This window comes from Protobothrops mucrosquamatus, unplaced genomic scaffold (assembly GCF_001527695.2).
Source record: "Protobothrops mucrosquamatus isolate PMUCROS unplaced genomic scaffold, P.Mucros_1.0 scaffold4538, whole genome shotgun sequence".
Taxonomy (NCBI): Eukaryota; Metazoa; Chordata; class Lepidosauria; order Squamata; family Viperidae; genus Protobothrops; species Protobothrops mucrosquamatus.
In genome coordinates, this window is record NW_015390443.1 from 11995 (window position 1) to 29150 (window position 17156).

At 46.6% G+C, this 17156-nt stretch overlaps 1 protein-coding gene across 1 annotated transcript in view; it reads right to left on the reverse strand.

The window, feature by feature from the left end:
* Positions 1-8503: 8503 nt before the first annotated feature.
* The window catches only part of LOC107299100 (receptor-type tyrosine-protein phosphatase S), a gene marked incomplete at its 5' end in the record, with an annotated part of 43080 nt that continues 34427 nt past the window's right edge, over positions 8504-17156 (reverse strand). The window contains 3 exons of the mRNA XM_015828467.1: positions 8504-8886; positions 10602-10737; positions 15034-15188. Coding sequence (XP_015683953.1) covers positions 8818-8886; positions 10602-10737; positions 15034-15188 — 360 coding nt within the window. The remainder of the gene's footprint in view (positions 8887-10601; positions 10738-15033; positions 15189-17156) is intronic.

Consider the following 17156-nt stretch of genomic DNA (forward strand, 5'->3'; position numbering starts at 1 on the left):
CTAGAATGGAGGTCTCCAACCTTGGCAACTGTATCGTCGCAGGATGGAAGCCGTTCCTAGCAAGGCCGCCTTTTGCAATTGACTAATGGCGAATTTATCAATGCTGATGATGGTGTCCAAGTGGTGCTCCAGTTGTTTTGGGATTGCACCCAAGGCGCCTGTTACTATTGGTGGTATTATTATTATTATTATTATTATTATTATTATTATTATTATTATTATTATTATTATTATTATTATTATTATTATTATTTTGATGCTTTGCCTTTTGGCCTTGAAAACATCCACCATGAATGAATGAATGAATGAATGAATGAATGAATGAATGAATGAATAAGACCGGCGCAACTTACGACTGTAATTGCAGGCTCAATTATAGTCGTAAGTCAAGGACAACTTATGTTTCAGTTCTTGCAGCTAGTATTGTATTTCAAAGCTTGAGTTGCTTGTCCTTAATGCCAATGGCAGAGAGTCTGGTTATTGTGGTGAGTCTAAATAATACGATATAAAGTTATGGGGCTCGGCTGGATGTCCTCTCCTGGCTCCCTTCCAACGACCCAGGCTTCATTGCATTCCAGATTCCTGATCTGTAAGGCAGGGCTTCCTTCATGTCCATGGGCTGCTTTTACAGCTGCAGCAGCTGCCGAATCGCGCTGCCTTTCATCCATTGTGGCAATAATATATTGCGGGCCCTGCATCCAAGGCATGAATTAATCCTGATGCACAAAAAGCAGCTAAGCAACCTTAGAAAAAAATAAACTCACATAGAATCCAGATCACATGAAGTGTTAATACCACTTTACAAGGCCTTGGTAAGGCCACACTTGGAATGTTGCATCCAGTTTTGGTCACCACGATGTAAAAAAGATGCTGAGACTCTAGAAAGAGTACAGAGAAGAGCAACAAAGATGATTAAGGGACTGGAGGCTAAAGCATATAAGGAAAGGCTGCTGGAATTGGGTATGTCTAGTTTAACGAAGAGAAGGACGAGGGGGGACATGATAGCAGTCTTCCAGTATCTCAGGGGCTGCCCCAAAGAAGAGGGAGTCAAGCTATTCTCCAAAGCGCCCGAAGGCAGGACAAGAAGCAATGGATGGAAATTAATCAAGGAGAGAAGCAACCTAGAACTAAGGAGAAATTTCCTGACAGAACAATTAACCAGTGGAACAACCTGCCTCCAGAAGCGGTGAATGCTCCAACACTGGAAGTTTTTAAGAAGAGACTGGACAGCCATTTGCCTGAAATGGTATAGGGTTTCCTGCCTGAGCAGGGGGTTGGACTAGATGACCTTCAAGGTCCCTTCCAACTTTATTATTAGTATTAGTATTAGTATTAGTATTAGTATTAGTATTAGTATTAGTATTAGTATTAGTATTAGTATTATTTTCATGGTGCCCAAGGGCTGCACTGCGGCCGGTGAAAAGTGACAAAAAGGCAGACTGTGTGTATGTCTTTGTCTTTGTGTGTCTCTGTGTGTGAGAAAATGAAGGGGAAAGAATTGATGGCTTCAAAACCTTAAGTTGCTTTCTTTACACACGGCATAAGAGGTAGACTCTCAAGGCCATGCGGTCCAACCCTAATTTGGAGTCGCGGATGCCTGTACGAGAAATGGTTGATCTTGATGATCTCAGGGAACCCATTCCACTTGAACAGCCTCGATTTCTCGTGAAGCCTGTCAATTTCTAAGTGCATCTGTCTCTAGAGGGACGTTAGGAAGCGATTTGGAGACCTCGTGAGACGATGAAACGCTGAAGGGTTTGTGGAAAGCAGTGGTGAGATGGAAGGGATGTTTAGAGTGGTGGGGGGCTGTCTCGCGTCTCCTGCATGTCTGAACAGGAGACCTGTGTCAGGATAAGAGGGAAAACGCCACTTTTATGGTGTTAGACTGGGCTGGCAATGGGATGTAAGCAGCATTTTGCAGACAGATGCAGATACGGGAGCCGTATGTACGATTCTCAACCAAGTTCATTCTTTGACCAAGTGAAAACCAGCTCGTCCTCATTTAACGACCACAACTGGAGCCAGCAAGATGGTCGCTATTGAAACCCCAGCCGTGTTTAAGGTCTGACTTCATCTTTCCTTTGTGTGACAGACCCACAAAGGTGGTTAATGTGAGGACTGCTCATAAAATTCCTTTTGCCATCACTTTCCTTCATAACTGTGAATGGTCACTAAACGAGACACCACTAAACAAGGACTACCTGTATTACCAGTCCCCCGGGGGGGGGGCTTTGCACCTTTGCACTGTTTTATACACCTTTGCTGCTGGTGTGGGTGAGAATGCTGACTGGGGAATTCTGGGAGTTGAAGTTCATCCATCTTAAAGTTGCAGCGATGGAGAAACTGTCCCAGAGGCCGGACTACAATTTGTTGTGTGGTTTTTTTTGTTGCTTCTGTTAGTGACACAAATCTGAAATGATTGCAAACACTCAAGTAGGGTTGTAATAAATAACAATAAGAGTCAAATTGGTCCAGGAGTGGGGAGGGGAAGCATAGTCCTCGACTTATAACCATAATGGAGCCTGTCCCTCATGGCTGTAAACTGGATCACCCACGTGACCGACTTGATTTTAAAACCTTTTATGCAGCAGTTGTTAAACGGACACGATGGTTGTAAAGCAAATGGTGCAGTTCTTAAGCAAACCAATAGTTTGTGAGGGACGTTTGCTGAAAACCAGGAAATAAGCGACCGGTCGTAAGGTGAGGACTACTTGTATAGTAAGCCGTTATTACTATCAGGTGTATCTACCTTGGCATGAAAGATGTTGGACTTCTGTTTGTTTTTTTTAACCCACAAGATTATTACTTTTGATACATCTTGCAAAATATTATATTTTACTATCCGGAATAAAATTTACAAAGTAAAGAATTTGCTGCTTCCTCACCTTGGCCCTATCCCAATTTCTTGAAAATAATATACAGTTTGGGTAACTTGACATTTTTGTGAAGTGCGTTTCCAGTTATGGCGGAGATAAAAGCCAGGGAAGATGGGAACAGCTGGGTTTGCAAACCTGATCCTTTTTTTGGATTAAATATATATTTTAACTGTTTGCAGAGCTCAAACAGGCTGGCTGGGTCAGAAGGACCTGTTAAATTCAGGGGTTTGACCTAGTTGTGTTCAGAGGGGGTTCCGAACTTGGATAAAAATCAGATTGTGAGATCTGTCAGATTATAACTCTAGGGAAATATGTTTTTTCCCCCAGTTTCTGCTTTTTTAAAAAAGGCAAAAATGAGGCAGATGGTGATGTGAGAGACACTTTTGTTGCAGAGTTAAAAAGAGGGTAATAATAATAATAAAGTTGGAAGGGACCTTGGAGGTCATCTAGTCCAACCCCCTGCTCAGGCAGGAAACCCTATACCATTTCAGACAGATGGCTGTCCAGTCTCTTCTTAAAAACCTCCAGTGTTGGAGCATTCACCGCTTCTGGGGGCAGGTTGTTCCACTGGTTAATTGTTCTGTCAGGAAGTTTCTCCTTAGTTATTGGTTAGTTATTGGTTATTAGTTATTAGTTATTGGCTGGGAAATTCTGGGAGTTAGAGTCCAGCTATTTTAAACAATGCTGGCTGGGGAATTCTGGGAATTGAAGTCCACACATGCTGGCTGGGGAATTCTGGGAGTTGAAGTCCACTCAGTTAAAGCTACTGAGGTCGAGAAAATTTGCTCTAGTCTACAAAGGGCTGCTGCTATGCTGCACACTTGACCAGATCAGATGAAAACCCTAACACAAGGGTAGGCAACCTTGGCTCTTTTATGACTCGTGGACTTCAACTCCCAGAATTCCTGAGCCGGCATGGCCCAGCTTGGAAACCTCTCCCTTTTTCCTCAGCGTGCCTGGCTCAGGAATTCTGGGAGTTGAAGTCCACAAGTCATAAAAGAGCCAAGGTTGCCTACCCCTGCCCTAACAGAGGCCTTCACACGACACATTGCCCATGATTAGCGATAACCCTGGTGAAACCTCTTTTGGAACTTATGTCAATTGTATAAACCCAGTTCCTTTGGTCATAATAATAATAATAATAATAATAATAATAGTAATAATAATAGTAAAGTTGGAAGGGACCTTGGAGGTCATCAAGTCCAACCCCCTACTCAGGCAGGTAACCCTATACCGTTTCAGACAAATGGCTGTCCAGTCTCTTCTTAAAAACTTCCAGTGTTGGAGCATTCACCGCTTCTGGAGGCACTTCACCTGATCTTGATTCTATCCCTCTGTTAATGCAGCCTAGCATTGTGTTGGCTTTTTTGGCAGCTGCAGGACACTGCTGGCTCATATTTAAATGATTGTCCACTAGGACTCCAAGATCCCTCTCACAGTTACTACTATTGAGCATTTGGTTTTTCTTGCCTAAATGTAGAACCTTACTTTTTTCACCCTTGAATTTCATTTTGTTAGATAGCGCCCAGTGTTCAAGTCTGTCCAGGTCCTCCTGTATCCTAAGCCTGTCTTCTGGAGTGTTGGCTATTCCTGCCAGCTTGGTGAATAGTTGAATGTAACCTGGGAAATGGGTTAATTCAGTAGCTGGGGTCCGCAGGCAGTGGGGAAGGGGGTTCAAGAAGCTCCAGAGGCTTTATAGATCAGCCGTGGTCCTCAACTTACGAAGAACATGGGACAAATCATGGAGGCCAGCAAAATCCCAAATTGGCTGGGGGGGGGGGCTCTGGAAATCCCTGAGACGGCTGAGCAAATCCCCACATTAGCAATGGAAGAAGACATGGCAAGAATGTTTCTGCCCAATTCTAGGATCCACTTGGATATATTTTTTTGCCTGTGGTTGCAATTTGGCAGATCCTTCCTTTCCTGCCCTCCCTCCCTCCCTTGTCACGCCCCCCCCGAAACAAACACCTTTTCCAACACCTTGTTTTTCTTTTTTTTTTCCAGACAATCTTCCTTTAATACAAAGTCAATATATATATCTACATACAGAGTGGCGTGGCAACCACTTCAGACCGTTTTCTGTTTGGAATCGCAGGCTGCTGGCGCCAGGGCGCTTTCACAGAAAGGAGGGGAGGGGGGCCCTGGGAAGGAAAAACAGGGAGGCGGGTCCCGTCTACACCCCCCCCCTCCGACAGCCCTCCCACACATGAACTTTTTCCTCCTCGGCCCTGCCAAACAAAATAAGCTTTTCTTTTTCTTTTTCAAATGGCCAAAACCTGTAAAGAAAGTTTAGAGAAGGGGGGGGGGAACAGGGGAAAGAGTTCACAAATATATAGCTGGCTGATGAGAGCTAAGGAGCTTGAAATAGCTATACCAGCTTCCCTTTAACTCTTTGTTAGCAATCCAAATTTAACATATATATATATATATAAGAGATATATCTTTTAAAAAATACCATTCTGATCAAGCCAGGAGAATCTATTTCCTTGCCTCCCCCTTTTAAAAAAAGAAGAGACAGGTTAACCTAGATCAGTGGTGGTGAACCTATGGCACGGGTGCCAGAGGCGGCACTCAGAGCCCTCTCTGTGGGCACACACGCCGTCGCCCCAGTCCTAGGCCTTCAGCTGGGTTTTATAAAACCTTTTCGCTTTAGGCCTCCACCGCCGTGTGCAAAAAAAAAAAAGGTTCAATCAATCAGTCAATTTCAATTTCTCGCGGGAAAAAAAAGATCTTGCAAAATTGGAATTGATTGATTGAACTTTTTAGTCCCACCCAGTCTGCTGTTACCACCGCAGCCACGCCCATCCAATGGGCCACACCCACCCAATGGGCCACACCCACCCGGCACCCGACGATGCATAAGTGGGTTTTGGGTTGCAGTTTGGGCACTCGGTCTCTAAAAGGTTCGCCATCACTGACCTAGATGTTTAGTTTTTGCCAGAAATGATCCCTCGGAAGCGACAGTAGGACTTGAACCCAGGCCTGGGAAGGGTGGAGGGCTTGGCTTGGTACCATACCTTCACACACACACACACACACACACACACACACACACACACACACAGAGTGTACCAAATGTAAAGCAATCTGCTAGCTGATGAGAGCTAAAGAGCTTGAAATAGCTATACTAATCTCCCTTTAACTCTTTGTCAGTCACAAAATTTTGAATATATATTTTGAATATATATTTGTTTGAAAAACAAAACAAAAAAAAGAATATATATATGTCTGTGTGTGTGTGTGTGTCTATTGCTGTGTGTGTGTGGACCATCCCTTTCGGGGAAAAAGATCCACCTTGCTGCCCAACGATTCGGCAGCTTTGATCCAGAGAGGCCGATGCCCAACTTGCCAGGGGGAAAGAGGGCAAATTTCGGAGGGTCCCTACTTCTTCTTCCTCCCAAGGAGACACAGCAAGCGGTTCTCTCCTCCCCACGACCCTGCGAGGTAGGTTAGGCTAAAAGCAGGAGAGTGACCAGCCTGAGGCCACCCCGTATTTTAAGGCTGAGCAGAACTTTGGAGCTGCGTTTTGTCCACCCGGACACGTTCCAGCCAGCGTCCACCAACATCCCCCCCCCTCAAAAAAAACCAAAACCCCTTAGAAGCAGGAAATGTAGACGTTTTGAGCTCTTCCTGGACTGGCAAAGGGCATCACGGATGATTTTAAATTGGATTTTTTTTTTCCCGGGGGTCCCTTCCGGGGATGCAAGGGAGATTTTGGGAGGGTCTTCTCTGGATGCAAAGGCAGCGTGGTTGGGGTGATTGCTTGGGGCTTGGGGTGTTCCCACTGGGTCTGGGAGAGATTGAGAAATGGGGCAATTCAGGGGCAAAGGACACCCCCCCCTTCTCCAGGATCTTAATTTCACTCCCTCTGGCCAGGCTCCCCAAATGCCTTAGAGGAGAGATGAACAACAATCACAATAAATTCTTGGAAAAAGGAAAAAGAAAAGCAGGGTCGTTTTTGTTTAAACGTGAGCAGTGAGCCCTTTCCTTCCTTCCTCCTCCTCCTCTTCCTCCTCCTCCTCCTTTCATTTTTTTTTAAATGGTAGAAAAGCAATATGTAAAAGTAGCAATTATTTTGCACGGCGTTTCTCTTATGTCACACAACCATTACACGTTAACATTTCTACAGTGAAAAAATAGACTGTCTTTAAACATAATATGAACAAATAAGTAGGCTTTTTTTTTGTAAATTCCTTGACATATTCTTTTGTATTTTTTTTACATATTTTTTAAAAAAAGGAGAAAAAAAATTACACTATTAAAAAAAAAAAAAAAGGAGACCCAGGAAATAAAAAAATAAGAAATAAATGTCACTTATAAGAGAGTTACATCGATACCTTTTTTTTTTTTAAAGAAAGCCACTGGGTGGTGGGGGCCTAACCCTTACCCGAATCCTTGCAGTCTGTCTATTCTGCCTGGATCGTGTCCCTATTTGGAACATTAAGGGAGCCCACGCGGGCTTCCTCTGTCCCCAAAATCCACAGGCCCTCTTCACATCTGCCATTTTTCTCTTTGGCATCAGGGAAGGAAGGCAAAGTTAAAACGCCCACAAAAATAAATGAGAGCAACAACAACAAGGACGAGGAAAAAAAAAAAAAGAGATTAGTTTGGATGGGCTAAGGGAATCAGAAAAGCAGGGGGGGGGGAATTCCTAAAAAAACAAAAGAAAACGAAACGAAACGAAAAAGAAATTGGAACTCGTGTGAAATGTACTTCAAATCTCCCCGGCCCCCACTCTTTTTGGAATCTGGAGAACAGAAGATAACCTGGAACTGCCTTGGCAGATTTCCCAAAAATTCAGAGTTTAGTTTGCCTGTGGGTGGGTGGCAGAAAAGAAATTGGAACTCGTGTGAAATGTACTTCAAATCTCCGTGGCCCCCCATTCTTTTTGGAATCTGGAGAACAGAAGATAACCTGGAACTGCCTTGGCAGATTTCCCAAAAATTCAGAGTTTAGTTTGCCTGCGGGCGGGGCGGATGGGCGAGCGGCAAAATACTGTGGATTTTTTTTTTTGCAAAATGTGAAATGCCTGGGGGGGTGGGAGGACTCGTTTTATTGCCTGTTCTGGTTTGCTTTTTGACGTTAGGAGGTCTTGCAGTGGTAAAAGAAGAGGAATGTTGCAAGTGTTGGAAAAGCTAAGTTGAGAAAGAAGCCGCAGGACAGCCAAAAAAAAACAAAACAAAAACCCCATGGTGTGTGTGGAAACAGAATCCTGCCACCCCCTTGACCGAATGCAAAATTTTGCTTTGTTCGCCTCTGAATTTTGCACGGCTAAAGTGGCTTCCTTTAAGTCCGCCCGTGAAGAGTAATAGGTCAACCGAACCCTAATATATTACTGGTTGGGGCCAATTTCTTCCCTTGCTATTCTCCCCATCAGCTCTTTAGTTTCTCTCTCTTTCTCTGTGTGTATCTCTGCTTCTTGACCACGGTTTTCTCCAACCGGACGGCTGTTCTCCAAGGTATGTGGACGAGGCCGGCATCTGCCGCAACAGGAAAAAGTTCAGTACGGTCCCTGGTTCAGTTGCACCGCGGTCCCTGTGTGCTCCCCACACCGTCATCGCCAGATGAGGTAAGGACAAGTTCGCCACTTAAAAAGATGGAAAAGAAGAAGAAGGGAAAAAAAAAACCCACCCTGGAGATGCTCTGGGGTTTCCAAACACAGGCCGAGAGTCCCTTTCGGAGAGGCCGTGGCGCTTCGGGAGAAAGAGGCCGGCGTTGCAGTTGGGCTCTCCCCCGGCGTCTCCTCCCTGGCAGAGCATCCGAAACGGGTGGATAGGGGAGGCAACTGTTTTTTGTTTTTTTTTCTGATTCAGTCTGTAGGTGTTTAAGAAAGGTCGAGGCTAGCTTCGCATCGGTCGCTCAAACAGGAGCCTTGCAGGCTGAAAAAAGTGTTAGGAGTCTGCACAACGAATGGCTTTTGTGAAACTTTTCCTTTTCCTTATTATGTTGCATAGTGGTCGAAGCTTCCCAGGTATTCCAGGGCGGCCTGGTAGCAGAACTGGTATTCGTCCTGGGAGGGCAAGGAAGAGAGAGGAAAGGGGTTAACGGCCAGGCAGGGTTTGCTCAATTCCTTGCTTATTTATAAAATTTATAATTCAATTTATTTACTTTATTTCTTTGCGTCCTGCCTTTACTGTTTGTTCAAGCAAATAGTAAAATATCCAACGCAATTTCTATCTCTCCTGTTTTCTCCACCACAACAACCCGGTGAGGTGGATTGGGCTGAGGGAGAGGGACTGGCCCAAAGTCACCCAGCTTTGACTTACGTGGCTAAGGCGGGATTAGAACTCACCGTCTCCTGGTGATTGGCCCAAAGTCACCCAGCTGGCTTTCGTGGCTAAGGTGAGACTAGAACTCACCGTCTCCTGGTGATTGGCCCAAAGTCACCCAGCTGGCTTTCGTGGCTAAGGCGGGACTAGAACTCACCGTCTCCTGGTGATTGGCCCAAAGTCACCCAGCTGGCTTTCGTGGCTAAGGCGGGACTAGAACTCACTGTCTCCTGGTGATTGGCCCAAAATCACCCAGCCGGCTTTTGTGGCTAAGGTGAGACTAGAACTCACTGTCTCCCTGTTTCTAGCCTGATGTCTTATTGTCTTACTACTTTAAACTTTTATAATTTAGTTTATCGGATTGTAAACTGCCCAGTTTTGTGTGCAAGTGAGATAGGCAGCGGTAGATTTTGATAAAATAAATAAATTGCCCTACAAACGCATAACAAGCCAAAATGAAGCAGTTAGAGACCCACGCAGGTTCTTGTTTATTGGACCTGTAAAGTGGGTGCTGCCTTGAAGATCTCTGGCGGACCAGGCTGAAGAAAGCGCACAGGATCCATGCCACATTGGGGAGACTCCTGTCCAAGTGGGAATTTGAACTCTGGGCTCACCGAGCCCTGGCCCTGCCTGGGCTGGCATCTATCTGCAGGAGGTGGCTTGTAGAAATAGCTTGGAGCATCCTAAAGACCCCACGGATTGAGGAGTGGAAGGCATTCAGCTGGATCTTGTGGGCTTTCCCCGAAAGCTGAGGTCGAAATGTGCAAGATTTTGATGGAAAGGGGGTGGAGCTTTGATCAACACGTGTGCCCGGATTGGCCGATTTTGCCCCTGTTCCTCCTAGGAATTCACTGATGGGCCTGCACCCAGCATGCAAGAACCTGGAGACAGGTACCAAATTATTCTCATCCCACTAGGCCAGGGGTAGGCAACCTTGGCTCTTTTAGGACTCGTGGACTTCAACTCCCAGAATTCCTGAGCCCGCATGGCTCAGCTTGGGAACCTCCCCCTTTTCCCTCAGCATGGCTGGCTCAGGAATTCTGGGAGTTGAAGTCCACGAGTCATAAAAGAGCCAAGGTTGCCTACCCCTGGTCTAGAGATTTCTCTTCCTCTTTTGAAAAACACAAGTCCGATATTGGTTTGACCTCTAAGAGGGTTTCCCAGCGTCCCCACCTCCTGTCCGAGGAAGATCCTGCATGCGAATCTACACGAAGCCTCCCAGCTTTTGCTACCTCGCAGGAGGAAAGGGCCCTCCAGGAAAGGGGCGACGGATCGTCCTCGATGGCCATCCCCAGCCTGGTCCCCAATTTTGGAGCAAGGAGGCAGTCAGGGGAAGGGGGGGTGGAGGTAGCGCTGTTGAGGAGGGGTCATAGGAGACGCGCCAATCCCCCTTCTTTCCCCTGGCCCAACCCTTCCGAGTCTTGGGGCGAGTCCCAAGGGAAGCCCTCCTCCTCACCTCTGTCTGCACCATGGCGGGCCGTTGTGTCCTCAGCATCTTCACGGTCTGGAAGATGTCCACCACCCCTTCGTAGCGCATCCTCTCCAGCACGATGCTTAGCGTGATGAAGACGCCGGTCCTGCCTACTCCCGCACTGCCGAGGAAGAAGAGAGGGGCATCAGTGTGTGTGTTTGTGTGTGTGTGTGTGTAGGGCAGTGGTTCTCAACCTGTGGGTCGGGACCCCATTTGGGGTCGATCGACCATTTCATGGGGGTCGCCAAGCAAGGCTGTCCGCCATTTTTTTTTGTCCATTTTTTTTGTCCGCCATTTTTTTCCCCCTTTTCCGGCAGGTGCCTTACCTCCCTTGGGCTGAGCCAGCTGGTGGTCGGCCTACTCCATCTCTGCCGCTTGCCAGCTACGCCTCAGCCGGCGCAGGGGGCGGAACCACGCATGCGTGGCGTTCCCGGGCAGGGAAAGTCCTCGACTTACGACCGGTTGGGTAGTCCTCGACTTATGACCGGTTTAGTCCTCGACTTACGACCGGTTTAGTCCTCGACTTACGACCGGTTGGGGTCACGGCATTAAAAAGGTTGAGAACCACTGGTGTAGGGGCTGCGAGAAACCCATTGACTGCCTTCTTTCGCAAGGCTAGGCGTGGAGAAGACATTCGTAAGCTGCCTCAGTCCAAAGAGGCTGGACTACAAGTTCTCTCATTCCCAGCAGGGTTGCCAAGACAGGAGAATTAGGGCAAGAGGCGGGCCTTTAAAGAAAGGCACTCTTTAAAGCAGCTGCCTCCCCCAGCCACAGCACAATCCTGAGAAAGGACACCGGCGGTTTTCATGAGCCGCCGATGCAAAGTCTAGCACAGTCTCACTAATTCTGCCTGCCAGCCCTGGCTTAATCCGCCTGCCAATGAAACTCAAGGCCCCCAAACACAATGAGGGCTAATAGAAGGCTAATTAAATTCAGTCCAGCCTGGGACCATCTTTTCTGGCAGGTACCGAGGTCAATAACATGGTGCTGTCCAAATCTTTCACGTATCCATTTCTTGGAGCAAAAGCAAACACTAAACTCCTACCGGCCACTGGGTCAGAAGGCAAAAAGGGAAGGAACAGAGTCTATCCTATCCTATCCTATCCTATCCTATCCTATCCTATCCTATCCTATCCATATCATTCCATTCCTTATTCCATTCCATTCTTGTATTTTATTATAGAATAGAATAGAGATGATGATAATAATAATAATAATAATAATAATAATAATAATAATAATAATAATAATAATAATAATAATAATAATAATAATAATAATAATAATAATAATAAAGTTGGAAGGGACCTTGGAGGTCATCGAGTCCAACCCCCTGCCCAGGCAGGAACCCTACACCATTTCAGGGATCTTGGAGGTTTTCTAGTCCAGCCCCCTGCTTAAGCAGGAGAACCTATACCATCTCAGACAAGTGGCTATCTAGCCTCTTCTTAAAAATCTCCAGTGATGGAGCGCCCATGATTTCTGGAGGCAAGCTGTTCCTGTTAATTGTCCTCACTGTCAGGAAGTTTCTCCTTAATTCCAGGTTGCTTCTCTCCTTGATCAGTTTCCATCCTTTGCTTCTTGTCCTGTCTTTGGGTGCTTTGGAGAATAACGTGACCCCCTTTTCTTTGTGGTAGCCCCTCAAATACTGGAACGTTGCTATCATGTGACCCCTATTTCTTCTTTTCTTTAGATTAGCCAGACCCAAGTCCTGCAGCCGTTCTTCATATGCTTTGGTCTCCAGGCCTTTGGTCGTCTTAGTTGTTCTTCTCTGAACTTTTTCCAAATTCTCATCATCTTTTTGGTCATATGGTGACCAAAACTGGCTGCAGTATTATATTTAAATTTATTTAAATATAATTTATTATACTTTATTATATTTTATGGTAAGACCACACTTCGAATATTGCACCAGTTTTGGTCACCACAATTTTAAAAAATATTTGAGACTCTGGAAAGAGTGCAGAGAAGAATAACAAAGATGATAAGGGTACCAGAGGCTAAAATATATGAAAAACAGTTGCAGGAATTGGGTACCTCTAGTCTAGTGAAAAGGACTAAGGGTGACATAATAGCAGTCTTCCAATACTTGAGGGGCTGCCCCAAAGAAGAGGGAGTCAAGCTATTCTCCAAAGCAACTGAAGGCAGGACAAGAAGCAGCGGATGGAAACTAATCAAGGAGAGAAGCAACCTAGAACTAAGGAGAAACTTCCTGACAGTGAGAACAATTAACCAGTGGAACAACCTGCCTCCAGAAGCTGTGAATGCTCCAACACTTTAAGAAGAGATTGGGCAACCATGTGTCTGAAATGGTATAGGGTCTCCTGCTTGAGCAAGGGGTTGGACTAGAACAGGGCTTTTCAACCTTTTCACCCATTGTACCACTTTTAGGATATGGCAACATCCGAGTACCACCAGTCACCTAACAAGGTGTCAAAAACTTGATGACCAAAAATAAAAGGAAAAAAGTGATGAAGTACAGGTAGTCCTTGACTTACAACAGTTCGCTTAGTGACTGTTCAAAGTTACAATGGCACTGAAAAAAGTGTCCCCCAAGCCACAGCCGAGCAAGACACCTGCCTGCCCACCCGGCCGTGCTCCTCCTCCTGTCCGAGGTTTTCATTGTTGTGAGCATTTCTGTTGAGGATTGGCAGCGGGGGTGGGGTGGGGGGTGTTTGGTTTTTATTCCACCACACACNCTCCCGGAGGACTCAGGGCGGCTTACAGCCAGTTTAAAACAGTGATACAATACAAAATTTAAAAAGATTAAAAATAACTATTTAAATTTGGCCGCTTCTACTAAAAATTTAATTTAAAACCCCTTTAAAATACCCCTAGGCCAGTCCTGCCTGCTGAAATAACCAGGTCTTAAGGGCGCGGCGGAAGGAGGGGAGATCCTCCTCCTCCTCCTCCTCCTCCTCCTCCTCCTCCTCCTCCTCCTCCTCCTCCTCTGTACAACCCCCCACCCTTGTAGCACTGATGATGCTACTTATTTGGCTAATGAAACATCTACAACAACCAATTTCAGAGAGCACCAAAGGCCTCCTCGCAGTTCAGCCCTCAGCTACCATTTCTCCTTGATTGGTAAACAACAGCCCGCCGTAATCTCCTATTCCCCAGAGCTGTAGGAAACAGAGTTTAAAGCTTCGCAATTTACCAAGAGGTCAACATCGAACCGTTGAATGGGCTATTTAGCCAGTTAGTTCCTCTCCGCTCTGCAAAGAAATCCTTTACGAATTAACAAGCCTGGCGAAGAAATGCGAAGAAATGCAACCAATGGAGGAAAGGGCTTCTGGCTCATCGGCAGGTGAGCAGGAAATCGGGACTAAAAGCTGCTCACCGTTTACGTTTTAGGGGAAGTGGGCGGAGGGGAAGCGAAGGAGCAGAACAGAACGGCCCAACGATATAATTTTAGCTCCGGGAAGGGAAATACTAAAACGCCCGGGGACTAACGATCTGCCCGGCACGGAGAGCGGTAAAGAGGTCAGCGACGCCTGTGGTGCAAAATAAAATTCGCGGCCGTTAAGATGCTCCTTTTTCAAAGGACGTTCGGTGTCTCTGCAATGGGAATGGCCCAGTTTTTCAGCTTGAGTCCCGGGCTAAAGGACAAATCCTGCCGGAGATGGGACCTATCCAGAGCCATCTGCAGGAACCGGATGGCAAGATGGAAGCTGGGGCCCTGTGACCCAAACGCTGCTTTGCTCGCCCCGTTGCAGCCGACATCTTGACTTTTATGACCCTCTTCCCCTGCTGATTGCCAAGGACACATCAGCTTTTAATCTAAACCAGGGATCTTCAAACTCGGCCCTTTTATGACTCGTGGACTTCAACTCCCAGAATTCCTCAGCCAGCATAGCTCAGCTTGGAAACCTCTCCCTGTCCCCTCAGCGTGCCTGGCTGAGGAATTCTGGGAGTTGAAGTCCACATGTCATGAAGGGGCCATAGTTCCCCCATGCTAGTTCCCCATAGTTCCCCCGCTGCCAATCCTCAACAGAAATGCTCACAACAACAAAAACCTCGGACAGGAGGAAGAGCGCCACCAGGTGGGCAGGCAGGTGTCTTGCTCGGCTGTGGCTTGGGGGGCACTTTTTTTCAGTGCCATTGTAACTTCTAAGAGTCACTAAGCAAACTGTTGTAAGTCGAGGACTACCTGTACTTTATCACTTTTTTCTTTCTTTTTCTTTTTTTGGTCATCAAGTTTTTGAGACCTTGCTAGGCGACTGGTGGTACGCGGCTGTTGCCATATCCTAAAAGTGGTACAATGGGTGAAAAGGTTGAAAAGCCCTGCTTTAAATCACAGGTTTGTTCCAGCCTCATGTATGAGGGGGGCTATATTTCCATCTCCCGCAGCAGGTAGGAAAATGTTCGGTGTTTGGGGAAAGAAAGAGGTGCTTTGGCTGTATATATATATATATACCTGCAGTGGACCGAAATGGGCCCGTCTTGTCCAAACTGCTCCTTCGTTTTGTGCACCTGCCCGATGAAATCGATAAAGCCTTCCCCGGATTTTGGCACACCTTGTTCCGGCCAGTCGGTGAACTGGAACTGACGCACGGTTCTTGATTGGCCGTCCTGGGGGAAAACAAAACAAAACAAAACAAAAAAGGCAGAGTTGAAGATGTAAAAACAGAACTAGTACAAGAGAAATAAATAAGTTCTCAAACCTGAATGAATGCAGGTAGTCCTCGACCTGCAGCCATTCGTTTAGCGACTGTTTGAAGTTACAAGGGCACTGGAAAAAGTGACCTACGCCTGGTCCTCACACTTACGACGCTTGGCTAACCGTGTGTTCAGGACAGTTGCACCGTCCCAAGGTCATGGGATAGACTACTATACTGTATTATTAATTGGTTGATGTAAGAATGGTGAGAATTCAAATAGATAAGATGTGTATCCTGAACATTAGATCTTGTGATGAATTGTGATAAGGGGAATTGGGGTTATTTAAAACTTGGAAATCATAAATATCAAACGTCAAATATAAATATTAATGGGAAATTAAAAATTGGGGGGAAATTAACCAGGACATGGATTGTCTAAAAANACAGTTCGCTTAGTGACTGTTCAAAGTTACAATGGCACTGAAAAAAGTGTCCCCCAAGCCACAGCCGAGCAAGACACCTGCCTGCCCACCCGGCCGTGCTCCTCCTCCTGTCCGAGGTTTTCATTGTTGTGAGCATTTCTGTTGAGGATTGGCAGCGGGGGTGGGGTGGGGGGTGTTTGGTTTTTATTCCACCACACACACCCCCGTCTGCTGGGTGGTTGCAGCAGATTTTGCTCACTTCACATGACCCTGGGACACTGTGACCGTCATAAATATGAATCCGTTGCCAAGCATCTGAATGTAAATCATAAGACCTTGGAGATGCTGCAACATTCCAGCTGATCGGCGCTTCTTCTGGGCTCAGCAGAAGCACCAGGATCAGCGCCGAGCTCCAGCTGGAGCCTGGCACTGATCCTGGTGCTTCCGCTGAGCCCTGACAGCCCTGCAGCTCCAGCCGTTTCTCGCTCAGGCTTGTGCGGTGCCATCGGTTCAGCTCATTCCCCTCCCCCGCTACCACTTTCCTAGGATGGTCGCGTACCACCTGCCAGGTGCCAATGTACCACAGGTGGTACCCGCACCACTGGTTGAAAAGCCCTGGTCTAGAAGACCTAATATTCTTATTTAAAATGATAAAAAAAATAATATTTTAAGTGTTAAGCTGCCCAGAGTAGCTTTTCAGAATGAGACGGTCGGGATATAAATTTAATAAATCAATAACGCAAAGGGTCTCAAAGCTTTTGGGAAACAGTTGTGTACGCTGCCGCCTACGCAGTCAGCATCCCCTGTCCCCCCTCCCCATTTGAGGCAGAGGATGCCAAGGAAAAGCAGCTTGCCTAAAAAAAGAATTGAGAGTGAATCAGAAGACGAAGACCTGCAAACGTGTGTGTAGGAACTACAGAGCCAACAGCTTGTCAATTTAATCCCCCCATCCCGGTTCTGGGTTGGATTTGCGAGATTCCTTGGGGTTTATCCAGCCAGGAGCAGAGGTAGAGAAGCAGATGGTGTCTGCCACCCACGAGACGGGATCCCTCAGGGCCAAGGTGGGATCCCACAAGCCTAGGCAGAGAATCTGTAATCTGCCTATAGTCACCGAAAGCTTTAATCATAGATTAGCAAGCAACGTCTGGGGAATCTTATCTCCTGGAAGCTGGAGGGCTCCCCACCCCTTGGGGTGTCTTAGGAAAAAGCTGGATGGGTTCTGTGTCCCCGAGATGCTCTTCTGAGTAGTTTGGAGTGGAAAGGTGAACAGAGACCAATGTGATCTGATCACTCCCATCTAGCACTGATGATGTTACCTAGTTGGGTAATGAGACGTCTGCAAGAAAACAACCCAGCTCAGAGAGCACCAAGGACACACAGCTCCTCCTCCTCCTCCTCCTCCTCCTGCTCCTCTGTACAACCTCCCCACCTTGTAACACTAATGATGTTACCTAGGTGGGTCATGAAACGTCTGCAAGAAAGCCACCCAGCTCAGAGAGCACCAAGGACCCCACAAT